Source organism: Equus przewalskii, chromosome 20 (genome assembly GCF_037783145.1).
Source record: "Equus przewalskii isolate Varuska chromosome 20, EquPr2, whole genome shotgun sequence".
In the NCBI taxonomy this organism is placed as follows: domain Eukaryota; kingdom Metazoa; phylum Chordata; class Mammalia; order Perissodactyla; family Equidae; genus Equus; species Equus przewalskii.
In genome coordinates, this window is record NC_091850.1 from 41,572,073 (window position 1) to 41,591,845 (window position 19,773).

General features: G+C 35.0%; 1 protein-coding gene across 10 annotated transcripts in view; it reads left to right on the plus strand.

Annotated features, from left to right (window-relative positions):
• The window catches only part of CDH18 (cadherin 18), a 905,084-nt gene that overhangs the window by 814,529 nt on the left and 70,782 nt on the right, over positions 1–19,773 (plus strand). For all 10 annotated transcript variants that reach the window (XM_070587164.1, XM_070587159.1, XM_070587166.1 and 7 more), the window contains 2 exons: positions 6,687–6,940; positions 18,223–18,359. In XM_070587164.1, coding sequence (XP_070443265.1) covers positions 6,687–6,940; positions 18,223–18,359 — 391 coding nt within the window. The remainder of the gene's footprint in view (positions 1–6,686; positions 6,941–18,222; positions 18,360–19,773) is intronic.

The following is a 19,773-nucleotide window of genomic DNA, read 5'->3' on the forward strand; positions in this document are numbered from 1 at the left end:
ATTTTATTTCAAGTGTTCATGGAACATGTAGTAAAATTGACCATATATCAGTCTTCAAAGGATATCTCAATAAGTGCCCAAAAGTCAAAATAGTACAGGTAAAATGCTCTCATCCGAATGCAATACAACAAAAATTTAATAAAAATTAGAAGACAAAAAGTTTCCTCAACCTGGAAGTTTACCAATAACCACAACAACAGAAATCTTTGTCATCAACAACATGCACGTCACAGACAAAAATACACAGCAAAATTGCAGAATTTCTAGGAAAAAATGACGAGGAAAAAGAATATATATGGAAATCATACCATACAGAATAACTACTTCTCACAGTATATCATAATCCTAAATATGTTAAAGACAGAAAATAAAATAAAATTAGATGAATTAAATCTATTACTAGAAGATAGAAAGGGAGAATAAAAGCAGAAGATGAATTAATAAGACAAAAGGAGGTTAGAAAACAGAAATATATTTAATTTAGAAACTTTGTTTTTTTTGGAACTATAGCAATATAGCAAATAAACCTTAACTAATCTTATTGAGAAACCCAGATGGAATTAGAGAAAATAAATAACAAGAATAAAGGGTAACAATCATTTCTTAATTCTACACAAATTTCATGTAAAGAATATTTTTGCCTAAGTTGCTAAAAGCAACTTCGAAGAAAAAGAAAATACATATAAACTGATTTCCATATAAAAAAGAAACTTGTGAATGAACTACCTCTCCAGTTCTGATACTATTTATACACTTTCGGCACACTAAAAACAAAGAAAATGAAATTTCTACTGTTTTCATATAAAGCAAATAAATCTTATATTAGTTTCCTGGGGCTGCTGTAAAAAATTACAGCAAACTGAAGCTTAAAACAACAGATGCATTCTCTCACGTTTCTGCCATCCAGAAGTTTGAAGTCAAGGCAGAAGTCAGAAAGGCTGCACTTCTTCCATAGACTCTAGGGGAGAATCCATTCCAGCTTCAGATGGCAGCAGGCATTCCTTGGCTTGTGGCGTCCTCACTCTAATCTCTGCCTCTGTGGTCACATTACCTCATCCTGTTTTCTCTGCTAAATCTCCCTCTGCCTCACTCCTAAGGACAGTTGCCATTGGATTCAACGCCCATCTGGATAATCCAGGAGAAGCTCCTCCTTTCATCTTTTACTATATAAGCTAATTGCATCTTTTGCTATAAGCATATGTTTTGGGGTGCCGCCATTCAACCCACTCCAATCTGCCTTATAACCCTCAAAAATTCACGTCCATCCTGTGTATAACATATATTCACTCCATCCCAACATCCATAAATGTCGCAATTCATTACAAAATCAATTCTAAGTGCAACATCTCATCTAAGTATCATCACAAGTTTGAAACCTCATCTAGATCATCTGAATTAGGTATGGGTGATACTCTGGATAGGTTCTATTCCAGGACAAAATTCTTCATCTGTGGACCTGTGAAACTAGAAAACAAGTTATCTGCTTCCAAAATACAACAGTGCGACAGGCATAGGATAATAGTTATAGACATTGACATTCCAAAAGGAAGAAGACAGAAGGAATAAAGAAGTTGCTAGTCCCAAACAAGTTTACTTTCCAGCACAGCAAATTCCATTAGGTTTCAAGTCCTGAGAATAACATTCTGTGGCTCTGCCCTCTGAGTTCACAGCTCTGGTCACTGCCTCCGTGCTGGGCATGAATTAGGAAATCTTCTAGGTCTCCCCAGAAAGAAGTCTTTATGGTCCATTGCTGCAACACTGAGATTTCTCAACCCTAACCCTGGAGTCTCATCCTGCAAGTGGTTGAATAAGGATGCTAAGTGAATTCCCAACCAAGAATGCCAAAGTAGTCACAGAAATTAGAAAAGGTGAGGAACAGATTCTCCCCGGGAACCCTCCAGAGAGAACTCTGCCTTGCCAAATTTCAGACTTCTGGTCCCCAGAACTGCCAGAGAATAAATTTCGGTTGTTTTAAGGACCCAGTTTATGGTAATTTGTTATGGCAACTAGGAAATTAATACAGTTACATTGACACAAAAATGTAATAAACCAATACAAATATTAAGCAACCTCATTTATGACTATCTGAGAAACCATTATAAACAGCTTTGAGTAAAACAAAACACATCACAAGTGGGATTATTCCAGGAATGCTTGGATGGTTCAGTGTTAGAAAAACAAATATGTTAGGCTGAATCATGAAATTCTATATATGAAATTACCTTTTGTGTATGTCATACACTGTTGATATCAGCAACTTCGTATGGTTAAAGCTAATTTGATTTTTTCAAAGGTGAAAGCCAATACATATCCATGTTATATTTGCTGGTAATTACATATAGCTGATGTATTTAATCGCCAAGTAAGATCTTCATGATTGTATCATAGTTAGCGTTGCTAGATAAAGGGCACCTAATTAAATTTTAATTTCAGATAAATGATAAATAATTTCTTAGTATAAGGATGTCACATGTGATTATTGACACATACTCCACTTAAAATAATTTTAATTTACTAAATTTGCCAACACTAATCATAGCACTTAAGTGTGAGTGTCCATCATGTGGGAATTGTTTTTCAACTCACAGAACTTGAACCAGAACTGAGACTGGTCCAGGGAATTAATCCTAAAACAAATTCTATAAAAATGAAAAAAGAATCTGATAATGTTCCTGGAATTTTTATCCCTAAACATTAATATATTGCTTTCCAGTAGAACACTTTTGCCATATGCTTACCTATTTCTCATATTAAACACTGAAATGGTAATCCAGACTTGCAGTATTTTATTTTATTTTATTTTATTTTTAAAGATTGGCACCTAGGCTAACAACTGTTGCCAATCTTCCTTTTTTTTTTTTTTTTTCCTACTTTATTTCCCAAACCCCCCGGTACATAGTTGTATATCTTTGCAGGTCCTTCTAGTTGTGGGACTTGCAGTATTTTAAAAAGACAAACTTGACATAGCTCTGAAATTTTGTTCAATGGGATTAACTCTGTTCAAATTATCAATCCCCACCCCCAACACCAAATATCCCAATGAGGCAAAATTTATGGAGTAAATAATGGTAAACAAATTCTCAAAGACTGAAACCTACTCTTTCAAACAGCCTTCAAGTAGTTCTAAAAGGAAGAACTCTTTCTCCAATTCTTTAGCTTGGCTTTTAGTCTGCTGTTCAATCTGAATGATTATTGTCAGAATCCAGCCCGAAAGAGCTACATGCATGAACGGTTGGCATTTTAATATAGAGCTAGAAACAAAACAAAACAAAAAACTCATGCACGCAAGCAGTGTCTGGCTCTACAGCTGCCCTTGTCAAGTTCATAGTGTGCCTCATGTTTATGGAGTTATTCTGTATTTGTTTTTGTCTTGTTTTAAGACAGGAAAACTGTATGTTTTGTGTTTTATAAACTCTCAGCCAGACAGTTCATGTTATTGCTTTCTATGGTACGTCAATAACTTGGGTAAATTTTCTTTTCTTTCTTTTAAGTTTTTTCCTCCACTGTCTTCTCATCAAAACCAGGTATTAGATGAACAATTTTCACTGCTCCTGGTATACTATTTTTATCTATTTTTAGGTAAAAGAAAAAAATCTACTGGTAATTAAGGAAAGTGAAACCCACAGATAGACCTCTAGTTTCCCAGAAGCAAAAGATTACTAGGAAATTACTGGAAGAGCGATTTAAAATGTGTGAATGATGAGTATTTGGAAAGCTTTGCCAGGATTACCATAATAGGAAAAATAATAATTATAATCCTAATCCAATCTCTATATACTATTTTAGTTGTAATACAAAACAAAGAATTAACATAATTTAAATTATATTCTCTCTCTAATAAATGGGTATAATTTCTTCCCAGTTTTTCTATACTTGCAATTCAGCACTGTCAGGTTCTCTTCATAAATGAGGTTGTTAAATTACTTCTATTTACATAGTTTATCTGTTTCTAAATTCCTGTCCCAACCTGAAATAATCCTTTCATTCCTTAGTGTCTCCAGATGGGTCCCTATTCATCCATCTGCCAGTCCTGGCAAACAAGTCCTTCAAAATGATTATCCCTGCCTTGGAGAAGTTAAAGATATGTCAGATGATCATAAACATGAATCCATGTGCCCACAGAAACAGCCTGCACCTTAGCAGTAGGTAGGTTAGTGTTAAGATAAATGACATCTAACTTGCCAAGGGATCTGCTAAAAAAATGGACAAAGAGATGCCTGTCATATTGGATGCACAGCTTGATAATAATATCTGATGGGGTAGAAGTGGCCAAAATTACCTCCACAAATTTCATTGAGAGTCAGAAAAATGTAAAAGCCTACAAAAATGAATAAACAGAGATGAATGTTTTGAAATCCTATGTTATGATGAGAAAGGAATGTTAAACATCTCTAGTAAAGTAAACAAATCCCATTTTTCAGTTTTAAGGTCTCAAAGACTCACGTTCAAAGAGAAGAAGCTTAGTCATTATAAAATCTACCACATGCAGCAGGTTGACTCTAAAAGATGCTATGGTCCTTAAACAAATGGTAAACCTGCTAAGGGTGTTGCTGTTCAAGAGTGAAATGCCCGGATTCTGACAGTCCCTGCTCCTCTGCACCAAGGGGGACCATATCCATCCACCAAATTCCTGATAGACAGCAAGTCTGTCCCATTTCTAGTGTAAGTTAGTTAAATTTGAGTGAGATTTATAGAATTGGTCAAAGACAGATTCCCATTTACTAATCTTAAGGAGAGAAGAGTAAGGAAAGAAAAAGTGCAGTCAATTTGTGGGTCCAACTAGGAGTTGTGCAATTCCCCAAACAAGATGGATGTTAGTTACCTTGGCAAATCACTAATAGCTTAAATTCTCTCAGAAGCAAATGGCTCCCAATCAGTGGGTCATAAACTGCAGAATCAATTAACCCTTTTGTAACATATATAAATCTAAAATACGTAGTTTTTTGACATATATAAATGTATACATATTGTATATATGGTGCACTTTTGAGAATTTGAGTTTTTAAGATTTTTAGAATTTTTATTCTGTCTTAGAAAAACTTGTAAAATAGAGTGGCCCTGTCTCATCCATGTCCCTGAGAAGTATTATAGGTTCTAGATTTTTAATATCTGGTTTGGAAATTAAATGGTTGTTTTTCCTTCTATGCAATTTGCAATCTATGTGAAAGCCAATTTTCCGAGGCAATTCAGAAGAGATAAGGGAAGTAATCATCAGTAGAACTGATCATTCTGTTTATAAAATCCTATTGAGGGCACACTTTCAAATCTGCTTCTCCTGGGCCCTTAGGGTAAAGGAAAACATCTGAATTCCCCCAAAGGGAATGATCATTCTCCTGTCGTGACAACAAAGAAGACTGCAAAATTGAGGCAGGCTAGTGCAAAATCGGTGGCAGAAAATAAGGATGAAAAAAACATCTTTTCTGCTTCTTCTTATGGATATTAATTAGGGAGACCAGCATCAATGGATACTTCACCAGGCTTAAAATAAAAATGTCTGGTCTCTGAATCACCTGTACTAACATCACCATGGAGAGTTTTGACATTGTCAGTCCTAACTCTGAGCTCATTTTGGATCACAGAACCTATTATAGGCATCATTTTAACACTTTCCAAATATTCAGTTCTTATCTGAAAAGAGACTTCCTCTTGGAAATATTACCTAGCTGGTCACATGTACCCCTGTATCTGAATTTATGTCCTTATGTTTTCCATAAAACCTAGTATGACTTATAGCACTAAATATACAGTGCTGTAAATGTTTATTTACTACTTTATATGCTACAATAAACCATATATTCCTTGGGACAAAACATCAAACTGACTTCATTCATTATTGCATGCTAAGTCAAATTCATGACTCCTATCATATGTTATTAATAGAAAAAGAGTATATATTGACTGTATGATTTTTAAAAAATAGCTAAAAAACTAAAAGATTATGAGAAATTATTAATATAGACTAAAAGCTAAAAATTAAATGGTATGAACAAACAAAAAGAAAGCTATAATTTAAAAACCAAGTTGATCAAATCATAATATAATAAAGAAAAAGAACAAAAAGACAAATACATGAAATAGCATTACCAGCAAAACAGAAAATTAACACAATTAAAACAACAAAAATGAAATTCAAAAGTTTTTATAAAATCTTTTCCTAAAATTCCAAGAAAATATTGTTACATTGAAAACTTAAAAATTTATCAGATTTTAAAGTAAGATACCATGTTTAAAACGAGCAAGGTGAAAGTCAGATGATGAGATAAAGATCAATGATACAAGATAAATTCAGTGCAAAATGGTCTGTATTTTAAATTTAACAAATTAACAGCAAATATTTTTAAGATTAGTAGTGTAAGTTCAAGAGGAGCTATAAAGAAGTTCTTAGAAGAGACTAAGAATGAGAATCTCTAAAAAGCAATATTTGTTTGCCTATGGAAAACATCCTTTTGTACCTAGTTACCATCATGTTTATGGCTGTGTGAAAACTCACAAATGGTTCTGACTCCAGTTCCATGATTTCTGCTGTAGATGTTGTCGACAAACTTCATAGTTTGTTTTTAAAAGAAAAGAGATTAACTTAAATCTATCCATGTTTGTTTGTTTCTTTCAAAAATGGGAAAAAAATGCTCCTATGAAAAGTGATGACAATCATAATATTGGAAATCTTATTTTATTTTTCCCAACAGCCGCTGAACTACGAGAAAAAGAAATCATATACCCTCAACATAGAAGGAGCAAATACACATCTTGATTTTCGCTTTTCTCACTTGGGTCCTTTTAAAGATGCTACCATGCTGAAGATCATTGTTGGAGATGTAGATGAACCACCACTATTTTCCATGCCTTCCTACGTAATGGAAGTCTATGAAAATGCCAAGATCGGGACTGTTGTTGGCACAGTTTTGGCACAAGATCCCGACAGTGCTAACAGCTTAGTAAGGTATGGTATTCTTCACCTTTTAGAAGTAAAAACATTTTTATTGACTTTCAAGTAATTTAAAATGAAGAAAATAATACTTAAATATTTTATTTCCATGTTATTTTACTACTAATATAATAAAATTATATCAACTGATTCTTTAACTGAGTAATGTAACAGATGAGCTTCTATCAAATTAACAATACATGTTGCTGAGGCCGGTCCAGTGGCATAGTAGTTAAGTTTGTGCACTCTGCTTCAGCAGCCTGGGGTTTGTGGGTTGGGATCCCAAGCGTGGACCTATACACTGCTCATCAAGCTGTGCTGTGGCAGCATCCCACATAAAAAGTGAAGGAAGGTTGGCACAGATGTTAGCTCAGGGACAATCTTCCTCACCAAAAAATTCATTAAAATACAGCATTCAATGGAGTGCACAAGCATTGTGGGCTTTCTTCTGGTTGAACAACTAAGACTATTGACTTCTACTTTCATCCCTTGGAGATCAGTTTCTTTTGTTTGTTTTTTAAAGATTGGAACCTGAGCTAACATCTCTTGCCAATCTTCTTTTTCTTGTTCTTCTTCTTCTCCCTGAAGCCCCTCAGTACATAGTTGTATATTCTAGTTGTAGATCCTTCTTGTTGAGCTATTTGGGATGCTGCCTCAGCATGGCCTGATGAGCAGTGCTAGGTCCATACTCTGGATCCGAACCAGTGAAACCCTGGGCCACTAAAATGGAGCATGCAGACTTAACCTCTTGGCCACTGGGCTGGCCCCCAGCGATCAATTTCTATAACTGGGTTTATGCATATTGTCTTGTATACTCTGCCTTTCCTGATTCTTCAAGCAACGTCCTGCTTTTGCCCTCAATATGACAGAGGGGTTACCGATTGACAAGGTGCTGTTTCTGCACTCACAGATGGAACAGGACGTTGAATGTATATATATTTGTGTACAGAAAATTGTTTCTCTCAGTGCATGGGTGCGGTGGGCATTTTTAAAAAATGGAAACAATCATGCTTATGTAAAAGGAAATTGAGAGCCTTTACAAACATTATATAGATACTGAGGGGAATGTTTACCATTTTAGCCTTTGGGGAAATGGATGAGAAGTAAAGAGAGTAAGAATAAGAACATGATGAGAAAAAGGAGACAGACGTGTTAAGGATTTCCAACTTTTTAGGCCCTTAGGATTATCCAAGGGTATAAATTCAGGGTAACTAAAGAGTTTTATACATTTCTGCAGCTCTTTGATTTTGTCATAATTGAAACAAAAACAAAAAGGAACACCTTTCTGATTATGTAAGGAAAGCTTTAATCCTCTTTCCTGCATGACATACTAAAAGATGTGCCAATCTTCCTCTATTTTATATGTGGAATGCCGCCACAGTATGGCTTGATGAGCGGTATGTAGGTCTGAGATCAGGATCCGAACCCGTGAACCCCAGGCCGCCGAACTTGAGCGCATGAACTTAATCACTATGCAACTGGGCCAACACTTAAATGACATTTTTGATACTTAACAATAAGTAAAATTTGTCTAACTCTATTAAAAACTGTAGCATTAAAAGGATATTTAGAAATGTGGCCATTCTTTGTCAAAGGAGCCAACACCTCTTGAGAATAAAAACATTTCATGCTGTTAGTTTGATGTGAAAATGTTTGATAAACATTAGTAAGACTTTCTTTTGAAAATTAAAATTTGATACTAAGGATATATTCTGTGATTTTTAATTAAAAGAGGTGGAAGGTATGTTCATTTTTAGAAGTGATATTTAAAGTACATATCACATGTCAATATTACAATAGTTCTCATGATAAAGAAATTAAGCACGTGCATGCACACACACACACAGAGCAACTTGAAGTCCAGTGGAGAAATAAACTTGAAAATAATTGCATGCTTTGATAAGGGAGATAAAGGTATCATAAATATGTGCACAGAGCAAGTGTGCCCAACTTATTCTGGACAAGGTGAATTGAGGAAGATGAATTGAAGCTCAAAACCCAGGTTAGGGAATTAGACTGTTGAAGGACAAAGACGGGAACTGTAGTTGTTGTGTTTATGAGGAGCTTAGGTTCTTTGTGTGGGAATGAGGTTGTAGAGAGAAGCTAGAGAGAGATCATGAAAAGACTTTGCTGCTAAGCTGATGTGTTGAAATGTTGTCTGGCAGCAATGTCAATGGGGGTAGAAAAGGAAACAGATGTAGGAGTAACTTTAATCAAAACAATGACAGGAAGACGCATTTGAAAATTAATAATAATGAATTTTCAAAATGCTATGACGACTGGAATATATGTGCCAAAATGGTAGGCCAAGGGAGGAAATTTGAGGTCAAGGACAAACTTCTTTCAGTGTTGCTCTATGTATCGCAACACACACAAATTGACCCATTCCACATAGAACAGTGTTTCTCATTCAGTGGCAAAATCCCCTCCACCAGGGGACATTTGGCGATGTCGGAGGACATGTTCGGTTGTCACAACTGGAGGAGGAATGCTGGCTGCTATTCTCTGGGGGTAGAGACCAGGGTGATGCTGAACATCCTCCCACTAAGAAGAGTCCCCACAACAAAGAATTATCTGGTCCAAAATGAGAGTGAGAAACCCTGACACAGAGTAAACCAAATTGGCTGATAACTTGGTAAAAATAGTACTCATGGAAAGAAATTTTGAAAACATATTTTTGGGAAGTGAATACCAGTATGTATGTTTCACATACATGCATAGGCATGTGAATATTTCAAAATATATGTTTTATTTAATAAAAGAAATTATTGTATATAATTGATTATCCTATGATATTACTAATTGCCTCTGTAATTGTTCCATGTTATTGAGAGTATTTAATTGAACATGTTGCATACACTTTCTCAGTCGTTGGGATGCAGATAATTGGTACATTTTCTCCAAATGCTAACATTGAGGAACACGAATCTATTAGCATATGCATTATTCTTACTGCTTTGTTTTGGTTAGACAACTGAAATGAATCCTTCTAAGCTGCCTTAAGATAATTAGGCTCCATAGCGGCTCTTTGGGGGCATAATTTCCATAATATTTATTCTTGGTTTTATAAAAATGTGTCATTCACATGGGCCTCTAGGTGCAAACAGTGAATAAAAAACAGAAAACATTAACAAGCACAAAAGCAAGCCTTATACTTCCACCTTTCTCAGGGATCAAATGTTTGTACTAATTATGGAAATGCACACTGAAAAGATGTACCTTGCAATGTGCCCTGAAATGCAATTAACTCCAAGTTTGTAGAATTGATAATGAAAGGGAGTTTGAGTCTTCCAGGCATTTGTGAAAAGCTTCCTGACTTCAGTCTTTGTATTTCAATTTTCTAAACTATTAGTGAGACTCTTCAGATTTCTAAGAGTGTTCTATGTCTAGGTTTTGTCTCTTTCAACTCAAAAGAAGGATGTGCAATTTGCAGCAATATAATCATCACCATTTTCAAAAATAAAATCAGAACCAGGCTGTTTACCAGCAGCGAAGAAGCCCTTGATTTAGACAGGCTGCACTCTCTCGCTAGCGTTCTGCAAATGGAATTTGGAATTTCCTAATCAGCTATTGAGAGATGAGCAATCCTATGTGGAGCGTGAGAAGCTAGAGAACTTTCTGGTAATGTGACCATATATCATGTGACTATTAAAAATAGTGACTACTCATTGTTTGCCCTCTCTGGGTCAGGGTATTTATATTGTAGGCCAAAAACCCTTGTAAGAACCCTAAAAATTCTGTATTATTAGTCTCATTCTATGGGTGAAGAAACAGGCTCAGAAAGTAATTTGGCCAAGTTTACATGGTAATAAAGTGGCAGATTCAGAGTTTAAATCCAGTTTTGCTTTACTCCAAAACTCTGTTTCTTTAAAGCCGCAATATGCTGCCTGTCATATATTTCAACTAGTAATAGTAATTTTTGAAAACTGCATTTACGGACATCAAGTATCACAAAGTAGGAAACAGATGAAGGTTTTACACGTCCAGAGAGCCATGGATTAAATGCCAGGACCTGGGGTCTACTATTTGTGTAGATGCATTTCATACACTGGGGAAAAGGGATGCTGAAGAGAGTGAAGTCTCACGTTAACTCCAGCACCTCAGGAACAAAACTGTTCTTAATTTCAGAGCTTCTCCATATTGCAAAGTCAAAGACGTATAGCACTGCTTGATTTAGTACAAGAAAAAGAAAGTTATTGAAGTCCCCCCTTAGCATTTTTCATAGGATGAAGAGCTGTAGTATGAATTACATGAGTGAGTATATTTCCCCATCTTGACTTTTTTCACATTAACCTGTAAGCTGAATTTATCTATACATTTACTTATTGTTAAAATTTCTAATATTTTCCTTGAATAATAACTTTAAAGCAATCAGAAGGAAATATGCTGGATCTGTTTTAGAAAGAAAGCTCCATAGAATTTATCCTTACATTCTGAACAAATCAAGGCAAGGGTCTGCAACTTATTGTACACAGAAGAAAAGAATGTAGGAGATGTTTTCCAGTGGCCTGAAGAGGTTATTAACTGAAATATCTGAAAATTGGAAAATTTCTTCCTGGTAAGCCCCCCTATGCATTCTTCTTTCCTCTTCTAGCTTCAAGAGTCCAGGGCATGTATAAAGCTCTCTGAGAATTAAACACTCTTGCTCTTCCTTTTTCTAACTAGGCATTTCAGCCTTCAAAAATGCACTGTGAGTTGCACTTTTCCCACTAAGTATCATTAGTCATCTCTTCTACAAAGACAATAATTACATTTTCTCAATGACTTAATTGACGATAGGATTGAATTCTTATTCCTCACCTAAGAATGTTTTAAAGTAAGGTCATATTACTCAAGTGTAACACCGTGTATAGGAGCAGTGATATTGATTGGCACACCAATGTGTGGGTGAAGGAGAGAACTTCCGTTTGTATCCTATCTACAGCCTAAAACATAAAGCTTCTCTCTCTCTCTTTCTCTCTTACTAGACTAGTAGCCAACACCAGAGGGACAGTGGTCTGAAAAATGCCACCCCACTTCTGAAACCAGATCTAAGATATCTTTCTCTCTCTCTCTTTCTGTCTCACATAAAATTATTATATTTCATACTTTCTAAATAATCTCTGATGCTCAGCTCTTTAGTTAACTGTTACTCATCCCTCAAGACTGATCAAACAATGTCTTTCCTGAAGCCCAATATGTCCTAGAATTTTACTATGACCTCTGATTTTAATCTCTGTGCATCAACTGTATTAGTTTGCAAATATTCCTTTCCTTTTTCTTTTCTGCTTATTTGTTTTCCTAACTAAATCATATGTCTAAATAATTCTCAGATCTTGCTATTTTCTCTTTTGCATGCCTCTTGTTCCTTTCTTGTACTCCTTCAAATAAGTATTTTTTGAATAAATAGATAAAGCCTCAAATATTGTCTACTTTTTTATAAAGGAACTTATAAATGTTACTTAGTAGACAAATTGCATTTTAATCCCTTACATTAACTAACTCCTTGATGTTGGATAAAACCCTCGATCACACTGTGCCTCACTTCCCTCCTCTGTAAAAAGGGGCTATTAATAGTGCCTACCTGGGGGCCAGCCCTGTGGCTGAGCGGTTAAGTTCAGGCACTCCACTGCGGCGGCCCAGGGTTTCGCTGGTTCGGATCCTAGACGTGGACATGGCACTACTCATCAGGCCACGTTGAGGCGGCGTCCCATGTGCCACAGCTAGAAGGACCCACAACTAAAATATACAACTATGTACTGGGGGGATTGGGGGAGAAAAAGCAGAAAGAGAAAAAAATAGATTGGCCACTGTTGTTAGATCAGGTGCCAATCTTTAAAAAAAAAAAAATTACCTATCTCATATAGTTGTCTTAAGTATGCAATGAACTGATACTTAGAAAACACTTAAAGCACGATGTAGTGCATTGTAAGTGCTCCATAAATGTTAGCATATATTACTTCTTATTGGATGCTTTTGTAAATAACTCGTATACGTGTATAAGTATTTCCTCTTTGTCTTACATATCATCCTTATACTCTCAGTCTTATATTAAGGGGGAAAGGAGAATTTAAAGAATATCTTCAAATGTCTTGTTTGCTTGTATATACTCTAAGTGTAGTTTACACTGGTTTATTTTTGGTAGCTGTGGACTAGAACATTAAAAAATAATCCTCAAGACTTTCTCAGATTTTTTCATTAACCCCAAATTAGGGCCTATGTTGTCTAAGCAAATGGTTATGTGATTTTAAACTTGCTGGATATCCCTGAAATTGTCAAATTAATAACAGCATTGGCAAAAATATCTAAATATTCATAATTAACTTCATCAGGTATTAAGATGGGTTTACTTTTTGAAGGTTTGTGAAAGGAAACAATTAGGTTTTATTATTAAAATTATTTGAAAAGTCACCTACTGAGAATATTTAAATCTATTTTGTTATTTGATAAACAGTTTTATGGACCCATGTCACATCTTAATTTTAAATAATGAGCATTGAATGATTCTATATTTAATCCCCTAAAATAGTTTTGAATGGTTTCTTTTCTCTCACATTTCTGTTTTCCCTTTTTCTGAGTTTTTATTTCTATTTCTAAGGCAGAAATCCAAGGGTTAGTTAAGCAGAACTATTTAGTTCTCCTTGAGTCAAAATTCAATTTCAACTTTGTGAATAAGACTCTTTGGATCCAAGCAATCTCCAATATCCTACCCTTACATTATGGATTTCCCAAGAGAATTAGGTGGCAGAGAAAGCTAAGAAGTAAATTACATGAGTGTGATACACATGCCTAGCATTATACCTACTATTTTTAAAAATGTTTAAACATAACTTTTATTTTTTAACCCAAATGAAAAGCATATTTAATCTAAAAGTACTTAACCACTAATACTAGCACTTACCTTATAAAGCTCTATGTGAAGTGTCTAAAAGAGGGAAGATTGCTCCAATAGCCTACACATTTTCAGATTCTTAATTTAGCTTAAAAAATAAGAAACCGCCTTTTCTTCCAGATTGGCAGGTCCAAAGTGATCAGATTTCTAAAGTGGGGCGTGTTCTGCTATATTTCATAGGGTATATTTATAGTAATATAATCCAAGCTTTGCTGAATGTTGCTGCAGGAAACTTTGAGGTCGAATTACGTTTAAATTTTAGGCCCAACTTTCAGATACAGAAACCATTGTTCTTAGAGTACTCCAAAATGGAAAGTTTCTTGAAGACAGGTTAATGGCAACTAACTTTAGATGATATAATAACAAGGTTGCCAACTGCTTACATTTTAAAGGATGCTATCCTTTCATGTGACAAGACTTCTCATATCTCCTAAGCACTTCAACCCTCATCCTCAGCTTCAGGACTCTTGGGAAGAGATATTATCACAAGGGTTTTTTTGTGATGTGAACTGAAGTCAAAGAAAGTAAATCAGTTTCAGTGTACCGTGGCCTAATGCTTTGGGAAAGCCCAATGACCTACCATTTTCCCACTATTCTGTAGTATCTGGATCTATTTACCCACTCGTCTGTAGTGTCTGGATCCTGAAGATTTTATAGTGTCTCTTCTCTGAATCAAATTTGCTTTGTATATGTATTTCTTGTTTAAATTGCTTTTTCATATTGAACTTTCTTCAATAAACGTATAGTTATTATTAGAACAATCAATGCACAGTGGTCAATTCCTTATTTTGATCACACACTTACAAGTGATATATTTTGTCTCTTTTTGGGTGTTATTTTCACTAAATGAGCTCCTAGATTTCTTGGCGTGTTCTATAGTTTTGGTCTACATGGTGCTATTAATATCTTCTACCATGTTTGTTCATATAAATTTTCACATCTTAGCAATATGTTCCACATACCCTGTTAACACATTACACCTCCTATGAGAGACATAGGGTTGTATTTCACTTACACTTATACTCCTCTGTTCCAAAAACTATGATGAATTTTGTGATATTTTTATCACTACAATCACCTATTCTATATATTTATCCAATGTCTGAGATTTTACTCATTCTAAAATGGAAGAAGTGCCCCTATTGCTTTCAATGGAAATCTCTATATTTGTGCTCTGGAACCCAATCCTGCTCACCTTCTCATGAATTTTAACTTTTTGGATATCCCCTTCTTTCAAAATAATCATTCCTTTCACTGAAGACACTGCTTAATATCTTCCATATCAGAACATTTGATTTATCCATCCCACTTCTCTGATGACGTGAGGCACCATTTTCTGATCTCTTTCTCAGGGAATGGTATCCAATAAAATGTCAGGACTCATAGCCCTCATATACTCACATTCAATATACTCTTGAATCCACTGTAATAAAACTCCCATCCTCTCGTATTTTATTAAAACTACTCTTTTCAAGTTAACCAATGATCTCCATCTTGCCAAATCCAATTAACTGTTTCTAATCTCACTCAACTTCTTAACAGAATTCACTATAGTTGTCCATTTAAAATATTCTTCTTTCTTGGCTTCTATGACACATCACTCTCCCAGTTTCACTTCCTTCCTGGGCTGTTCCTTTGTTTTTGCTAGTACTTTCTTTCATATCTAAGCTGGGCTGCTTTACACTCAAAATGTTAGGTGTTGTAGCGCTTAATCTTTCACTTCCTTTTCTCTTACAATTCTCTTTTAGATGAGATTATACTGTTCTCATTACTTTAAATTTAGACTGATGTATCTCAAATTTATATTTCCTGTTCAGAAAGCACATTTGAATTCTACACCCATATTTAATTCTCTGCTTTTTATTCTATATGTTTATCTAATTGACATCTAAAGCACAAAACATCAAAATCATTGATATCTCCCAAATTCTTTTTCTCCCAAAAGGAGTTTTTCCCCTACCTCTTTATCCAGCTCAGTATTGGGCTTATCAATTACAGAATTTGTGTAGATCAAACACACACAACACACAAAAATCGAGTCAATTGTAATTTCTCCCTCTTACTAATGTCACTCCAACAAAAAGTTCTACAGGTTCTATCTAATATATAGCACTATTTTATACACTTCTTTCCATTTCCTTCTTTTTTTCCACCTTTGTCCAAGATGTCATAATTTTTTTCCCAAAATTGTTTTTAACTTTCTACAATTCAAGATTCAAAGTAGCTACTGTGATTTTTCCAGATCATAGATAGATCTGTTATTTCCTTTGCTTACTATTTTCCCATTGCTTTCTTAAAACAGTAGAAACTCTTCACCATGTGCTACACGTCTTGCTTGCCCCACTCCCTCACCATCCATCTCATTCAGTCTGCCTGGACACACTGAAACCTACATTTGTTTTTATTTTTTTATTTTTCAAAAATTTTTTATTGAGTTAATGATAGGTTACAATCTTGTGAAATTTCAGTTGTATATTATTGTCTGTCAGTCGTGTTGTAGGTGCAACCCTTCACCCTTTGTGCCCACCCCCACCCCCCTTTCCCCTGGTAGCCACTAATCTGTTCTCTTTGTCCACAGGTTTAAAGTCCTCATATGAGTGGAGTCATACAGAGATTGCCCTTTTCTATCTGGCTTATTTCACTTAACATAATTCTCTCAAGGTCCATCCATGTTGTTGCAAATGGGATGATTTTGTTCTTTTTTACAGCTGAGTAGTATTCCATTGTATATATATACCACATCTTCTTTATCCAATCATCTGTTGATGGGCACTTAGGTTGCTTCCACATCTTGGCGATTGTAAATGATGCTGCAATAAACATCGGGGTGCATAGGACTTTTGGAATTGCTGACTTCAAGCTCTCTGGATAGATATCCACCTTACACCCATTAGAATGACAAAAATAACTAAAATAAATAGTAACAAATGTTGGAGAGGTTGTGGAGAAAAAAGGAACCCTCATACACTGCTGGTGGGAATGCAAACTGGTGCAGCCACAATGGAAAACAGTATGGAAATTCCTCAAAAAATTAAAAATAGAACTACCATATGATCCAGCTATTCCGCTATTGGGTATCTATCCAGAGAACTTGAAGTCAGCAATACATTTGTTTTTAAACCAAGTCAAGCCTTTTCTTTAATTTGGATCTTTGCACTTAGGTTCCATATATTTCAAATATTCTTCCACTAGAACTTTTTGCATGATCAATTAGTTTTTATTCTTCAGATCTAGAGGAAATTTTACTTGAGATGAGATTAAGGAAGAGGGGAGAAGTATTAAAGTTTTAAGGAAAGAAGAAAACACTCATCTCTTTAAGTAGTTTTATAAATAGATTGGAACACTTCTAGAACATTTGATGATTGTTTACTATATTATTTATTCATATTTATGTTAAGTAACTACTCCTGAATAATGTAAAATCCCAAAAGTCATAAGTATATTTAAAAAGTAATTTATAACCATAGTGTATGTGTCTGTGAGTTAGCTGAGCATCAGCTAAAGTAAGTTGGCTTTTGTTTGCCAGCCCTGCTTGTCTCCAGTGCATTCAATCATGCATCAGTTCATTTACTAGGTAGTTCTACTCTAGGATGGGGAACATGAACAGGGGCAACTCTGCCCTTGTGTCTCTCATCTTCTTTCTGGGACCACTGGACTAGGCCTGGCATGTTCTTCTTATGGCGATGGCAGAGTATAGGAGGAAATGTGCAAAGTCTCATGGAACCCAGGCCCAAATATGGAACAGGACACCATCACTTTCAACTCATTCTATTGCCAAAAAAAGCTGGAAGTCAAACTTAACATGAGAGAATCAGGAAAAATTACATCAATGGGAGAGGGAAGAAGATTTGTGGCCAATAATGCAAGCTACCTCCCATTTATTTATTTTCTCATTCTTTCACTAAACACAGGTGCCAGGTGATGGAGATACAATAGCAATTGACTAAAATGTTTTGTTTTTCACTTTATATTTATCTTCAAATCTCAATTATAATGAAACTCCAAGATAAATCAATCTCTGACATCTCGTGTTATCCTAAAAATTTTGTACCTATAACAGAAATTTCATTAAAGACTTAATTTATTTTTTTCTTCCAATGTCCTATATTTTGTCTCCCCCTTATTAATCACTGTGTTTCTGCTAGATACAATCCACTGTTCTATTCATGGAATTTTAGTAAGTGGGCTTTTTAAAAAAAATTGTTTGAATTAGTAATTGAGCTAAGCATTAACTGACAGGTAAAAATAGTTGATGTCAGTTCTGTGCAAATATGAAGTTGCCAGGCAAATCTTAAGAGCCAAATATAAAAATTAAAAATATGCATTTAAATATTTAAATATATTTGATTTAATACTGCCGTTTATTCCATTTTATTTTCTTTATTACAACATCAAATAAAATGATTTGTCTGGTTTTTTTCTGTAGGTACTTCATTGAGTACAATGCTGAAGATGACCGATCTTTCAACATTGATGCCAACACTGGGATCATTAAGACTACAAAGGTTCTTGATAGAGAGGAAACTCCGTGGTACAACATCACAGTTGCTGCTTCAGAAAAAGGTAAGCTCACTAACTTTAATGTATCATAGAAAAAGATGCCACTTGTACAGGAAAACTCATACTGAGATTTTCTCAAGAGTAACCCTCTCACCATTTTTATTTTTGATCCCAGGATCTGGCAGAATGCACAGAATGTATTAGATACAGTAACTCATTGCCAGATGCTGTGAATGCATTTTATACTTTTTTCTTTACTTTAATCCCACCATAGGGGTGGAAAATTGGCATCAAAGAACACTTCATCCTCATCTCTGAGTCAAAGTATTTGGTTGACCTCGTAATTGGGAGACTTCCTCTGTCATGTGCTTATATCTTACTTAAGCCAACAAGGAGTTAGAAGGAGAAGATTTCACGTACAGTAGTTTAGAAGAAAAAGAAATGAAAATCTATCATTGTATGGAAATAATTTTGTCAATGTGATACTCCTTCTCAAGCCTCAATTAACACTTAGAAAGTTTACAATAAAAGAATAAATGTTGGAATTTCTGCAGGCGAGTCTAAGCTTTCTTCAAGAGTAGTTTATAAGATATAGCTGAGTAAGACTCTTGTTCCATCCCCATCCAGAATATTGCATTGTGGTAAACACCTGAGTTCAGAAAAAACAAGCATAAATATCAATAATTATCTCTGAATTCAAGAGGATATACATGACTGTGTTCAAATGAAACTAAGATAGAACTCTAAGAAAATAGATCTATTGTCATGACAATGAAGTCTTTCTTTACATATTGGGAATAAACCTAAGGGACCAGTTATCCCAAGTTTAGAATCATGTGCAAAAATTATGCATACATTTGGGAAAGGTTTCAATGTATTCATGAGAGAAACATAAATATATTATTAACTAGAAATATTTCACATTAGAAAATAGTGTTATGTAAAACGAAATTTTGCTCTCTCTCTCTTTTGCCCTTAGGGATAAAACATTAAAGTTTTTTTAAGTTTCATCTAGATATAATTCAAATACCGTAAAATTCACCTTTCTAGAGTATACAATTCAGTGGCTTTTAGTGTAATCAGAGTTATGCATCCATCACCACAATCAATTTTATAACATTTACATTACTCCAAAAAGAAATTCTACATCCTTTAGTCATCATCTTTTGGTCCCCAGCCCCCCATCCCTTGTACCCTAAACCCAGGAAGCCACTAATCTAGTGTTTGTTTCTATAGATATCTTAGTTTGTTCAAGCTACTATAACAAAGTACCATAAACTAGGTGTTTCAAAAACATTTATTTCTCACAGTTCTAGAGACTAGGAAGTCCAAGATCAAGGACAGGCAGATTTGGTGTTGCTGAGGACCTGCTTCCTGGTTCATGGGTGGCTGTCTTCTAGGGATGTCCTCACATGCTGGAAGGACGAGGGAGTTCTCTGGGGTCCCTTTAATAAGGGCACTAATTTCATTCACGAGC